The 15,746-nt window shown below is 38.2% G+C and overlaps 1 protein-coding gene across 1 annotated transcript in view; it reads right to left on the bottom strand.

Moving 5' to 3' along the window:
* The window catches only part of SPATA17 (spermatogenesis associated 17), a 246,627-nt gene that overhangs the window by 173,014 nt on the left and 57,867 nt on the right, over nt 1–15,746 (bottom strand). Inside the window, exon 5 of the mRNA XM_040263268.1 lies at nt 4,678–4,781. Coding sequence (XP_040119202.1) covers nt 4,678–4,781 — 104 coding nt within the window. The remainder of the gene's footprint in view (nt 1–4,677; nt 4,782–15,746) is intronic.

The raw sequence follows: 15,746 nt of genomic DNA on the forward strand, positions 1-15,746 counted from the left end.
TAATGTTTTATTAATGCTACCAATCTGTAACTCTGTTGCTAATTTTTAATTTCATTATGTAATTTTCTCATTCATAACCTGGGGCAATTTTTGCATATACAGCTAGATATTATAAAGAAACATGTCTACCAAATGCAAATTCAGCCTTAAATTAATCAATTCCATTTATCTTTGTGATAGGTCCACCTTGGTTATAAAAGTATGTTCTTGCATATGTACAAATATATATATATTTTTACTATTAACTATAAAACAGTTAAACTATTTCTACTAATGAAAGAGCAGATGAAGTTAAGTCCAGTGTTGTCTGGTCTTGAATTGTGTAACACAATTCAAATGCAAAACATATTTTGATATAGACTATATTTTACCAATTTATTTTTTGTAAATGATTTTACCTTGCTCCAAAACAGAGGAGTGCATTTGAAATCCAGAAACTACACGTTTTAATGCTTGCTGGTATAAGTAATTGGGCTATATCATAATTGCTTCGATGCAATAGCAAAGTCTAAAATATAATCTTGAAAACGCATCACATAAAAATATTGCCCTAAGTAAATGTAAAGTAACTTTTGTCCTAGGCAAATGCTGAAAATCCATATGCTGACTGAACAAATACCACAGGCAAGTCACTGTACACAGAAAAGTGAAAGTGAAAGTGAAGTCGCTCAGTTGTGTCCGACTCTTTGCGACCCCATGGACTGTAGCCCACCAGGCTCCTCCGTCCATGGGATTCTCCAGGCAAGTATACTGGAGTGGGTTGCCATTTCCTTCTCCAGGGGATCTTCCCAACCCAGGGATCAAACCCAGGTCTCCCGCATTGCAGGCAGATGCTTTAACCTCTGAACCACCGGGGAAGCCTAAGTGTCCTCTAAAGTGGTGTCTTACAGTCCCCATTCTGGAATTCATCCCTTGTGCAGTCATCCTCCTTGAGTGGGATGAATCTAGTCTCTTGGTTTAAATGAACAGGAACACAGCGAAAGTGATGAGATGTCCCTTCTGACATTAGGTTATCAAAAGAGTATGGCTCTCATCTTGGCTATTTCTCCTGTCCTCTTGTTTACTTGCTCTGAGGGAAACCAATTTCCAAGTTATAAGCTGTCCTATGGAGAGAGAGGTCCACAGAGCAAGAAACAGAGGGATGCCAGTGGCCAGCAGGCAGAGGAACTGAGGCCCATGTGAGTGAACTTAGAAGTGGATCATCCCCCAGTTGAACCTCCCTATGAGACCCCAGCTCTGGCTGGGAGTAAGAGGGTAACCTCATGAAAGCTGAGGCCTAGAGTAAAGTCCCTCTCAGATTCCTGCTGGACAAAATGATGAGGTCATGAATGTGTACTGTTTTAAGTTGCTTCGGGTGGAATTTGTTGTGAAGGAAAAGGGTAAAGTTCTGATTCCAAAGATTTTCAATGAAAAATAGAATAAAGTTACAATCCCTCCCCCCTCAAATGTTGCATATTCTTCTGTGAAAAAGAAGAAAACTTTCTCTCAGCAAAATTAATATCCTGATTGGTGATTTAAAAACTTACCAGACTATTTAAATGTATTATGAACAATGCAATTGAACGTGCATGCCAAAACACAGTTATAATCATCCCACTGCTCTTCTTAGAAAGGAAGTCCTCTCCAATCTTAAATGTGGCCTAAAATGCCCTAGTGTGGTATGGTCCCTTCTATATTTATCCCTACCCAATTCTTCCATCATGCTCCATGAACTAACCTCAGTCAAATGTCATGTATTATTATCATAATTAACTTCAGGGCTTAGGTTCATGGCCTCTGAGAAGCAACCTGAATCCCCAGCTTCCATTCCACTGGTGTAGTGACCTATACCAAACACTTCTGCCATGGGTGTTCCTCTCTTCTACACAATGCCACATTTTTACTGCATTTATAAAATTATTGATGTAACAGAAAGGAAAAATACTGTGATTTACAATAAAAAGTTAACTATATATTTTTAACTTTGAGATAGAGTAAGATTATCTCTACTCACTTCTCTCTTAAACTTCTATAAAATAAAAAAAGGCAATAAGAAATACAAAATACAATTTTATCATCAATAAAATCAGGAAGCACTTGTAATAATACATATGTATGAAGAAGTGCCAGCAAGAATAGTGAAAATTCATCTAGGATTGGAAATTATAAGATACTTAAAGATGCAGACATCAGACAGATGGGCCAGGTGCAAAATTCTTAAGACTAGGTGGCATATCCTGATGAGAAAAATAGCACTGACCACCTTACTCAAGAGAACAAGACTGTGGAGCAAAGTGTGGCTATGGCTAATTCCATGAACTATACCAGAGACAAGCAGAAGAGGTAGGACTAAGTGATGAGATGCACAGGAATGCCATCTATGCCACAGATCTCGAAGAAAGGAGAGTCTAAAAGCAATCAGCAGTCCTATAACTCCCAATCACTGTCAACTTAAAATGAACAAAAAAGCTAAGCCAGTTTACATACACAGAGACACATATATATTATCACGTAGGGCTGTACTGTGAGCCACAGGGACCTCTCACCCTTCCTAGAGCACGGCCTTGGCCCTTCCCCTACACTATCTTTTTACAATACCCATTTCCAGATAAAAATAACAATGATGACAGTAACAACAAAGAAACTCCAAATATTCTATCAATAAATACAAGAACAAAGAGGGGGTAAATGATCAGGAAACTAATCACTGATGGAAAACACACCTAAAAACACACGGCCTCTAAGGTAGAAATGGTGAGGGACAAAGATGGTGGGGGACAAAGAGGTCTGGGGTGCCACAGTCCATGGAGTCACAGAGTTGGACACGACTTGGTAACTGAACAACGATAACTAAGGTAGAAATAAAATAAGTCAGTATTATGATACAGAATATGAGGCTAAACTAAATTGCCATCATGGATGCACCAGACTCTCTAGTGACTAGAGACATTCTCTGTAAAATGAGGAACAAAACAAGGACAAATTGAAATACCTATTGAACAGAAGAAACAGGCCTTTCTAAAATCACCTTCCACATATTTGTCTCTTTGAGGATCTTCTCCCATTCAGGGATAGGACTTGTGTGAAGCAAACAAGACTTGCTTCAAAAATACAACATTTAAGGAGACACTTACAGGGTTGAGAAAGTGCAAGGTTGGCACCTCATGACCTTGACAGTAAATGCCTCCTTAATCCTGGTGCCTTAAGATTGAGGCAAGATCCCCTTGCCTCATTCAGGCCCAGTCCTGCTCAAATTCTCCCTCTTACATTTTCTACTAGCTCTTTCCTCCTGACAAGCTCAAGTATGCCATTTACAGATAGCCAGCTCATCTCTAGAATCTAGACTTCTTAGATAGAAATTAAGGGGCTTCCCCTGTGGCTCAGGCAGTCAAGAATCCACCTGCAATGCAGGAGACCTGGATTCAATTCCTGCATCAGAAAGATACCTGGAGAAGGGAATGGCAACACTCCAGTATTCTTGCCTAGAGAATTCCATAGACAGAGGAGCCTGCCAGGTCTCCTGCATTGCAGGTGGATTCTTGACTGCCTGAGCCACAAGGGAAGCCCCTTAATTTCTATCTAAGAAGTCTAGATTCTAGAGATGAGCTGGCTACCTATAAATGGCATACTTGAGCTTGTCAGGAGGAAAGAGCTAGTGGAAAATGTAAGAGGGAGAAAATTAAATATCAGTCCCTGTGGCCCACATGTTTCTGAGTCTTCCAACTTCTCTCATTAACTAAACCCTATTCCAACCTTCCCAAATCTTTATTGCTGCTTCCAAAGATATCAATTTTACAAATTCCCCATACTTAATCTCCAAAGACCAGACCCTTTTATATCCACATGTATGGAAGAAAGTTAAAATTTGGGAAGTGAGTTTCCAGATTTTTCTTATGATATATATGATTGTAAGGTATCAGACAACACCATTGTCTTAACAACTTAATATTGACTGTTTCCTCTAGTTTAAAAAATATTAAGAGTAAAATGAGATAATGTATGTGAAAACTGAAAGTAAAACTATTACATAAATGCCAACTATGATTCATCACTATTTCCTTTTTACCTACATCTATTATAAACGTATGTCACTTCTAAGTTACTAGAATGGGGCAATATTATAAGAAGAAAAGACGGGCTATTTTTGAAGAAATGTGAAAACTTACTACACAGAACTTTGGTAAAGGTGATTGAACAGTGTTACAATAACTTAAAATCTATAGAAGACATCGTCCTAAGGCCTAAATTCAGGTGTTTTCTATGTGCTTAAAGAAATGAAAACTGATAGTAAAGCAGTCCATTTTAATATGTTCCATAATATTTTCTTCTTTGAGAGGCAAGTTCTGGACACTGAACATGTTTTGAGGATTGTCGTACATAAGGCTTCATCTATGTAATTATTTACGGATAAATCCATTTCAAAAGGAGGTAATTTTACTAAGCTATTTGCATAGTACAAGACAGGCCTGCTATACACATAGACATGTAATTTACAGTCAAAAGTACAAGATATTTAAAAATACAACAGCCATAAATGGATAAGATAAAAAGAAAAAAAAATCTCTATCTTATCAATAAATTTGTGCCTAAAATATCACTTAGCTTTAAAGAAACTATTCTTAAGTCTGATAATGATCCACACCCACAGAGTAACCTTTCTAAAACTGTCACTAGTGGACTGGTGATCATACTACTCACCTAATCGCATCATTGGTCTCAGAAACAGCTTTCAGGTACTCCTTCAAATAATAATAATTAAAGCAGTATTTCCGGATCTTATACCCCCGCCATCGCCTCTGAATCTATTGACGTAAATAAAAAGATAAACTATGTCAGTGAACATTTTTAGAAAAAAAAATTAATAGTTCTTCAAAATCAGGTTAATGATGGATGATGATTAAATCTTATTGAATAAATTCTTAGGCTTTTCTACTATTGTAAAGAATCCGCCTGCAATCTGGGAGACCCCGATTCAGATACTGGGTTGGGAAGATCCCCTGGAGAAGAGACAGGCTCCCCACTCCAGTATTCTTGGGCTCCTCTGGTGGCTCAGACTGTAAAGAATCCGCCTGCAGTGCTGGAGACCTGGGTTCAGTCCCTGGGTTGAGAAGATCCCCTGGAGAGGTGCATGACAACCCCCTCCAGTATTCTTGCCTGGAGAATCCCCATAGACAGAGGAGCCTGGCGAGCTGCAGTTCATGGAGTCACAGTCGGCCATGACTGAGAAGCACACACACAAATGTAACAGCTTGTTGTGTAGCTGCTAGTTGTGTTTCTTTTTCGACCCCATGGACTGTAGCCCATCAGGCTCCTCTGTCCATGGGATTTCCAGGCAAGAAGAATGGAATGGGTTGCCATTTCCTTTTCCAATAACAGTATATATAGTTGCAAATATAGGTTTACTCATAGATTTATAATAAAATATTATAAAGACAAAAACACTATAAATATTATAAACACAAGAATAATAAAATATTATAAAGATAAAAACACTGTAAATATTATAAACACAAGAATAGGGGCACTATTCTAAGGATTTTGCTTGTATTTATGCATTTAATCTTTAGACCATTCCTATGGGATAAATAGAGAAGGAAATGGCAACCCACTCCAGTATTCTTGCCTGGAGAATCCCATGGGCAGAGGAGCCTGTCAGGCTACAGTCCATGAGGTTGAAAAGAGTCAGACATGACTGAGCGACTGAACAACAATGAGATAAGTACTCTCTTCACCTTATTTATAGATGAGAAACTGCTAAAAGGAAAATATTCAGTTTTCCCATAATTATACAGCTATTATAACTGTACAGTTTTCCCATAACTATACAGCTATTAGTGATGGATTTAAGAATCAAATTAGAACTTCAAGGGGCCTGTTCTCTAAAACCATTGCAATACAGAACTGTGAACAGGGAAACTGCAATTTTCAACGAACAAATATTTGTTTAAAGTATCTAGTTTTTTAGATAAGAGGAATGTTGGTATCTAAAGAACATACTTATTAAATGGGCTACTAAATGTCTTCAAAGCCCCAATAATCATAAGAAAAATCAATCACTTTAAGCTTTATGTTTGCTAATATATTAGAAAAACTCAAAACAAAACTTTAATATGTAGATCCTAATTTTGTGGAAAACCGAAAGTCTATAGTACAAAATACCTCAACTTCTTTAAAGGAGTAGAAGAAGAAGAAATAGAAAAAATTAGAAAAAAATGTTGACTTAGCCTTGCATAAAGACTCAACTTCATTCTTTAAAATTTACAAGTAATTTGCATATATTTATAAATTATTCACACACTCCAATATTTTGGCCACCTGATACAAAGAGCCAACTAATTGGAAAAGACCCTGTTGCTGGGAAAGATTGAGGGCAGGAGGAGAAGGGGGTGACAGAGGATAAGATGGTTGGATGGCATCACCGACTCCATGAACATGAGTTTAAGCAAACTCCCTGGTGGCTCAGATGGTTAAGCATCTGCCCGCAATGCGGGAGACCCGGGTTCAACCCCTGGGTCGGGAAGATCCCCTGGAGAAGGAAATGGCAACCCACTCCAGTACTCATGCCTGGAAAATTCCATGGATGGAGAAGCCTGATGGGCTACAGTCCACGGGGTCACAAAGAGTCGGACACGACTGAGCGACTTCACTTTCTGGAAGATAATGAAGGACAGGGAAGCCTGGCATGCTGCGCTCCACGGGGTCACAGAGTTGGACATGACTTAGTCACTTAATAACACACATGATGAACAATTTTCTTTGGATATGAAGTCCTTCCAATGTTTTGCACAGTTAGCTGGGCTAGGAACACACATCTTCTTTAAACATCTTTTTTTTTCCATAGGAAAAAGTGACTAATAAGAGATTGAACTTTAGTCCACTGAGTTTTATCCAAAAAGCCTAAGGTTTTTAAGCTAAATATGTTGAGTTTAAAATCTTTATAACTTTAATGCTGAATCTATATGAATAAACAGGGAAAAAATGTCTTACTTGAATTGTGATCCCCTAATTTTCTCTGTTTTAAAATATGGCCAGTTAAAAGGTATTTTACAATCTGAAATATTAAATGTGAAGACTTTGAAGAAATGTTTAGTCAACCACCTAGTATAAGAATGACTAAAATAATTGAAGAGATGCTAAACCACTTATTGTTCGTACTGTAAGAACAATTAAATAGAGAAATTAGTTCTGGAAAGTAAAACTAAGTTGAGTTACAAGCTAGCGTAACAATGCTAGCATAACAGTGCCTTTCTAAATATTTTTCAAATGATCTTATTTTAGAGCTTTATTCTCTAAATTAAGAAAAATTAATTTTTCTAGAGTTCTATTTTACCATCTGTGCCACCAGGGAGGCCCAGTTTAGAAACTATCTTCCTCTAATTTGACAAACATCATATTATGGCTGGCAAAGAAATGGGAGGGATTGATACAAAAAGCATTTTCGTAATGAAAAAGAATAATCTGTTGGAATACATATACATATATAAATCATACATGCAAATAATGACTATTTTCCTGGCTTATTTAACTTAATCATTACAGTATCATTCTGAGGTGGAGATTATCATTAGCTTTCTTTGATAGAAGAGGAAATTGATGCTTAGAGAGCTTAAATAAATGCCTGAGGTTATACATTAATAGCTGGTTGGATGGCTTCACATGAATCTCAGCTTACTTTTATTGCATATACAGTAATAATTATATTAAACACAGGAATACTTACAAACAAAAGCGCTGATAGACTATCCATCATCAGCAATAGAAATGACTCAGGAAGCATGGAAAAATATTAGGATATCAAACAGTGTTAAGGGGTGGACTACCTACTACATAGAAACACCATTAAATTCTAAGTAAGATTAGATGTGTCAGAAAACATAAAAGATGCATGCTGAAGTCCTGAGAAGGAAAGATGGTTTATGTTTAAGTCATGGCAGAGTAGTGGGGAGAAGCTGAAAGGGCTTCACTTGGAGAGAAGCTGAAAGGACACAGTCTGCAGCTGGCTGAAAAATCTGTGCCAATAGCCAGAGAACTAAAAGAAGCCCCTGGGATGGACTCCTTCCCACTCCACAGGGAGCAACCACCAGAAACAGCACCAACCACATCCACAGAGTCCACAAATGCACTCTCAAAGAGTCTCATAATGCCCTAAATCCCTAGACATCCACCCAAAATCACGCTACAATTCCTTTCCAGATATTATGCTAACTGCCTTAATTTTCATGGTATCCTTACGAATAGGGCACGATCTCCATGTTAAAAATAAAGAAACTGAGGTTAAGTAACTTGATCGAGGTCACAGCATAACCAGTAAAACAGTAAATGGCAGAACTGGGATACAAACTCTACTCTGTCTTATTCCAGAGACCAGGCTCTTTCCACTAAAACATCTGATGAATGCACTGTATAAAAAGAAAGAGTGTGTACATGTTCTTTCATTTAATATGCATTGTGTTTTTTTTTTTTACATTAGAGGGAGTCCAGTTTAACCAATATTTATTTAATGGACATGAGTTTGAGCAAACACCAGGAGATGGTAAAGAACAGTGAAGCCTGGCATGCTGCAGTCCATGGGGTCAAAAAGAGTCAGACACGACTTACTGACTGAACAACAATTGATATAAGATATAATATAGCTGGGGTTCCACTATACTTCTTGCTATAGGAACAAATATCATCTTAAATTTTGCCTAAATTTCCTGTTGATATCCCAGTACTAGTGAATAGACTTGGAGAAGGCAATGGCACCCCACTCCAGTACTCTTGCCTGGAAAATCCCATGGATGAAGGAGCCTGGTAGGCTGCAGTCCACGGGGTCGCTAAGAGTCGGACACAACTGAGCAACTTCACTTTCACTTTTCACTTTCATGCATTGGAGAAGGAAATGGCAACCCACTCCAGTATTCTTGCCTACAGAAGCCCAGGGATGGGGGAGCCTGGTGGGCTGCCATCTATGGGGTCGCACAGAGTCGGACACGACTGAAGCGACTTAGCAGTGAATAGACTTAATTTTTAAAAAAAAACAAAATATTTTCAAGAGGCAAGATGATTTTTGATAATGTTCTTCTTAATTTCAAGGTGAATGGGTTACAGTTTCCCAAAAAAGGGCTAGTGTTCATGTCCTTCAAAGTAATTAGCAACTTTCAGAAGTGATAGGTATAAAACAATTATTGTCATTGATCAGCTCTGAATAGATAATTTTAAACAAAGTCACTGCATGCTCAGCAGATTACAGCTTGTTAACCGGCAAGTTCTAAATGACCTCTTAAGCTAGTCAAATCAATGATGCATATTCCTCATTAAGTAACATCAAAATGTAAGTGGTCTTATAAATAATGTTTATTTTAAGCACTAAAATAAATGGCAAAACCTTGATATATCAAAGCCATCTGTTCATAGAAAATATTTTCCCTCCATTGGGTTTATTATTATTCCTCAAAATTCATAGTAATCTTAATGTTGTCAAAAGAGAGAAAAAACATTTTCACACCTAAAATTAAAATCAAAATATGAAAGACAAATTCACTGATGATAACCTGCCTAGGACTAAAGCTCTAGTTGTACATGAGAGCATTTAAACAGGACTCTCATTCATAACATTACTTTTACTCATTTGAATGTTGAACAGTCTGAAAAGACTATACAGTGAGAACAAAAAAGGGGGTTTACCAAATTTTCAAAGATGGGGTGTTTAAAACTAGTAATATCAAAGTTTTCATTCTCAATGCCACCATATTATCATGCCAATATGTAGAAAAATAGACATGTTTTTAAACTAGAAATATATATATTTTTAACTAGATGTTTTTAGCTATCTGGAGATTTTGGATAATTATTCCATATGCAGTTTCTTCTCTTTAATATTCTGTTTCCCTACTCTACTGGTCTTTGTACTTCTTTTCTCTACAAATTTCTTTAATCATTTCACAAAGACATTGATACCAGAAGTAGTAGGAGGGAGAAAGAAATCATTTTTTGCATGGGGATGGAACATTTAAATCTGCCTACCATCCAGCAAAAGCTAGGATTTATCTAGAGGATCCCTTCCCCTCTTATTCCTTAGGCTGACATTTGGGGATGGATTCTTCCATGTGAATAACACTGTGTCTTACTTGTTTTGTATTCTTAGATCCCAACATATAATATAGTAAGTAAGAGAACATCAGGGCTTCCCTGGTTGCTCAATAATAAAAAAAATTTCCTGCCAACCCAGGGGTCATGGCTTCCAACCCTAGTCCAGGAAGATATGATATGCTGAAGGACAACTAAGCCCATGTCCACAACCATTGAGCCAGTGCTCTAGAATCTGTGAGTCACAGCAACTGAGCCCATGGACAGCAATTACTGAAGTCCATGTGCCTTGAGCCCATCCTCCACAACAAGAGAAACCATTGCAATGAGAAACTGGCACCGTGCAACTAGAAGTAGCCTCCCCTCGCCAAAACAGGAAAAGGCCCGTATGCAGCAACAAAGACCCAGTGTATCTATAAAGAAAATAAATAAGTAAATTTTTTTTAAACAGAGAATCAGTATTTTCTCCCTGAATTATTTTATCTATTTACCTGTATCTGATTTTGGAGTCATTATTCTAAACATAAATACTTCATAGTAGTATAAATATGAAAGCAGGGTTATAAATAGTTTAGGAGATTGAGATGGATCCTTATATATCTGATATATATTTAACCATTTTCTGATTAAAGCCACAGAATATAAACTTTCCTTATATCTTTTCTTACTTTAGACACAAAAAGGAAACAAAAGGAAAAGGTCAATTAATGCTTTGAGTTAGACTTTTGTAAACAAAAATTTTTATTACATAAAAGAACCAATAAATTTATGGTTATTTTGAAAATTGATTGTTTTAATTTATCTTTAAGTCTAGTGGCCCTCTTATTATTACAGCTCTTACTTTCCTTACAGTGAGGATTTCTATCTGAACTAAAATGTGTTAAGGCACTAATTTCAAGTGAAATCATTTAAATCAACTGCAACAATAAAGGTTCAGATGCTCATGAACACCATTAAGAAAGTATATGTGGTTGATTGAGGACAAGGACAAGGTTTCCAGAGTAAAAGAAATTCTACCTTAAACAATTAATTACATCTGTAGTTCTTTAAAACTTATTAAGTTTTAGATTATTACCAGTTTTCATTCCTCACAGATCTTTGAAAACAAGAGGGAAAAGTCTAATGGAACATACTTTTGAAGAGAGATCTCCAAGATACTACACATTAGCACTTCTTACAATCTGCGTGCATATGAGATTATTCTGGTTGTCCAAGGACAGACAGACAAATGAGAACACAAGATGTATCAGATGACCCAAAGGAGGCTTTTCAAAGGTATTGCAAGGAGTCAATAACGCTCAGTTTGCCTTGGCTAATTTCCAAAGTCTGTGCCAAGAGAAGAGTGAAAAAGTTGGCTTAAAGCTCAACATTCAGAAAACGAAGATCATGGCATCCGGTCCCATCACTTCATGGGAAATAGATAGGGAAACAATGGAAACAGTGTCAGACTTTATTTTTCTGGGCTCCAAAATCACTGCAGATGGTGACTGCAGCCATGAAATTAAAAGACGCTTACTCCTTGGAAGAAAAGTTATGACCAACCTAGATAGCATATTCAAAAGCACAGACATTAATTTGCCAACTAAGGTCTGTTTAGTCAAGGCTATGGTTTTTCCTGTGGTCATGTATGGATGTGAGAGTTGGACTGTGAAGAAAGCTGAGCACTGAAGAATTGATGCTTTTGAACTGTGGTGTTGGGGAAGACTCTTGAGAGTCCCTTGGACTGCAAGGAGATCCAACCAGTCCATCTTCTGAAGGAGATCAGCCCTGGGATTTCTTTGGAAGGAATGATGCTAAAGCTGAAACTCCAGTACTCTGGCCACCTCATGTGAAGAGTTGACTCATTGGAAAAGACTTTGATGCTGGGAGGGATTGGGGGCAGGAGGGGAAGGGGACAACAGAGGATGAGATGGCTGGATGGCATCACTGACTCGATGAACGTGAATCTAAGTGAACTCTGGGAGTTGGTGATGGACAGGGAGGCCAGGCGTGCTGCGATTCATGGGGTCACAAAGAATCGGACATGACTAAGTGATTGAAATGAACTGAACTGAAAGTCTGTGCCAGACTATGGCTCCTCATTAAGCTGAGTTTATTGAAGACCAGTAAAGACTAAGAGTTAATGGATAAAGAGAGAGAGCTGCAGTTGAAGAATAGCAATCCCAATAACTATTTGGTGGGGCTTCTAAAGTTTTAACAAAGTTGGAATCCTCTGTTCCATTAATTTTTCAGAGTCCAAAACAGACATGGTGGAGGTTCAAATACAACCAAATTACAATTTTTGGATCACAAAAATCTATGTGATCTGCATCTTGTAGTCCAAGGAGGAAAGAAGAGGCAGATTTGTTTTCAGTTTGCTACATCTTATACAGAAATTCATTTTAAATTGTATCAAGAATGGTATTTAATCTGGGGTTACGATGGATGTCAAATTCTGTGTTAACAATAGCAAGATGTGAAGACTACAGCTCAAATATTCACTTATAAGGTGAGGTTTTTCATACTAAGCCATCCAATTCGGCCTACAAGGGGAAGTACGTGACACTGAACTGGGATGTCTCAACTTGGTTTTCTACAAATTATCACTCAATTTAGAATTCCCTGAATGGAAGGTGCTACCGTGAAAACGTTCATGACTTATCAGGGCAAGGGGTTCAGTTTACCAGAGTGACAGTAATAAAATTTCCCTAAGAGCTTGGTCTAGGGTTCATATAATAGCTCTCATCCAGATTTTTGAAGAGGAGGAAGACTAGAAGTAAAAGCAAGACTATAAATGGCTAGATATAACAGGAATGTGGGTACCAAACCCCCTGGGTTCAATTCCTAACACTGTCACTAGCTATGTGATGTTGGGGAGGATATCTTTCCAACTTCCCATCTTCCAAAGTGGAATTATAATGATATCCAGAGAGTTGGTCAGAAAGTGAAGAGGAACTAAAGAGTATCTTGATGAAGCTGAAGGAGGAGAGTGAAAAAGCTGGTTTGAAACTCAACATTTAAAAAAAAGAAGATCCTGGCATCTAGTCCCATTCAGTCAGTTCAATTCAGTCACTCAGTCGTATCTGACTCTTGGCGACCCGATGGACTGCAGCACACCAGGCCTCCCTGTCCATCACCCAATCCCGGAGTTTATTCAAACTCATGTCCATTGAGTTGGTGATGCCATCCAACCACCTCATCCTTTGTTGTCCCCTTCTCCTCCTGTCTTCAGTCATCTCCAGCATCAGGGTCTTTTCAAGTGACTCAGTTCTTCACATCAGGTGGCCAAAGTACTGCAGTTTCAGCTTCAGTATCAGTCCTTCCTATGAATATTCAGGATTTATTTCCTTTAGGATGGACTGGTTGGATCTTCTTGCAGTCCAAGGAACTCTCAAGAGTCTTTTCCAAGACCACAGTTCAAAAGCACCAATTCTTCGGCACTCAGAATCTTTATAGCCCAACTCTCACATCCATACATGACTATTGGAAAAACCATAGCTTTGACTAGACGGACCTTGGTTGGCAAAGTAATGTCTCTGCTTTTAATATGCTGTCTAGGCTGCTTATAATTTTCCTGCCAAGAAATAAGCGCCCTTTAATTTCATGGCTGCAGTCACCATCTACAGTTATTTTGGAGCCCCCAAAAATAAACTCTGACACTATTTCCAATGTTTCCCCATCTATTTCCCAAGAAGTGATGGGACCAGATGCCGTGATTTTCATTTTCTGAATGTTGAGTCTTAAGCCAACTTTTTCACTCTCCTCTTTCACTTTTATCAAGAGGCTCTTTAGTTCTTCACTTTCTGCCATAAGGGTGGTGTCATCTGCATATCTGAGGTTATTGATATTTCTCCCGACAATCTTGATTCCAGCTTGTGCTTCTTCCAGCCCAGCGTTTCTCATGATGTACTCTGCATATAAGTTAAATAAGCAGGGTGACAATATACAGCCTTGACGTACTCCTCTTCCTATTTGGAACCAGTCTGTTGTTTCATGTCCAGTTCTAACTGTTGCTTCCTGACCTGCATACAGATTTCTCAAGAGGCAGATCAGGTGGTCTGGTATTCCCACCTCTTGAAGAATTTTCCACAGTTTATCGTGATCCACACAGTCAAAGGCTTTGGCATAGTTAATAAAGCAGAAATAGATGCTTTTCTGTGACTCTCTTGCTTTTTCGATGATCCAGCAGATGTTGGCAATTTGACCTCTGGTTCCTCTGTCTTTTCTAAAACTAGCTTGAACATTTGGAAGTTTGCGGTTCACATATTGCTGAAGCCTGGCTTGGAGAATTTTGAGCATTACTTTATAGTGCGTGAGATGAGTCCATTATGCACTAGTTTGAGTGTTCTTTGCCATTGCCTTTCTTTGGGACCGGAATGAAAACTGACCTTTTCCAGTCCTGTGGCCACTGCTGAGTTTTCCAAATTTGCTGGCATATTGAATGCAGCACTTTCACAGCATCATGTTTTAAGATTTGAAATAGCTCAATTGGAATTCTATCACCTCTACTAGCTTTGTTCGTAGGGATGCTTCGTAAGGCCCACTTGACTTCACATTCCAGGATGTCTGGCTCTAGGTGAGTGATCAAACCACTGTGATTATCTGGGTTGTGAAGATCTTTTTTTGTACAGTTCTTCTGTGTATTCTTGCCACCTCTTCTTAATATCTGTTCTGTTAGGTCCAGACCATTTCTGTCCTTTATTGAGCCAATCTTTGCATGAAATGTCCCTTGGTATCTCTAATTTTCTTGAAGAGATCTCTAGTCTTTCCATTCTATTGTTTCCCTTTATTTCTTTGTACTGATCACTGAGGAAGGCTTTCTTATCTCTCCTTGCTATTCTTTTGAACTCCGTATTCAGATGCTTGTATCTTTCCTTTTCTCCTTTGCTTTTCACTTCTCTTCTTTTCACAGCTATTTGTAAGGCCTCCCCAGACAGCCATTTTGCTTCTTTGCATTTCTTTTTCTTGGGAATGGTCTTGATCCCTGTCTCCTGTACAATGTCACGAACCTCCATCCATAGTTCATCAGGCACTCTGTCTATCAGATTTAGCCCCTTAAATCTATTTCTCACTGCCACTGTATAATCATAAGGGATTTGATTTAGGTCATACCTGAATGGTCTAGTGGTTTTCCCTACTTTCTTCAGTTTAAGTCTGAATTTGGCAATAAGGAGTTCATGATCTGAACTCCTGGTCATGTTTTTGTTGACTGTACAGAGCTTCTCCATCTTTGGCTGCAAAGAATATAATCAATCTGATTTCGGTGTTGACCATCTGGTGATGTCCATGTGTAGAGTCTTCTCTTGTGTTGTTGGAAGAGGGTGTTTGCTATGACCAGTGCCTTCTCTTGGCAAAACTCTATTAGCCTTTGCCCTGCTTCATTCTGTACTCCAACACCAAATCTGCCTGTTACTCCTGGTGTTTCTTGACTTCCTGCTTTTGCATTCCAGTTCCCTATAATGAAAAGGATATCTTTTTTGGGTGTTACTTCTAAAAAGTCTTGTAGGTCTTCATAGAACTGTTCAACTTCAGCTTCCTCAACATTACTGGTCGGGGCATAGACTTGTATTACCGACTTGTATTGAATGGTTTGCCTTGGAAATGAACAGAGATCATTCTGTGGTTTTTGAAATTGCATCCAAGTACTGCATTTTGAACTCTTTTGTTGACTATGATGGCTACTCCATTTCTTCTAAGGGATTCTTGCCCACAATAGTAGA

This window comes from Oryx dammah, unplaced genomic scaffold, assembly GCF_014754425.2.
Source record: "Oryx dammah isolate SB20612 unplaced genomic scaffold, SCBI_Odam_1.1 HiC_scaffold_21, whole genome shotgun sequence".
NCBI lineage: Eukaryota > Metazoa > Chordata > Mammalia > Artiodactyla > Bovidae > Oryx > Oryx dammah.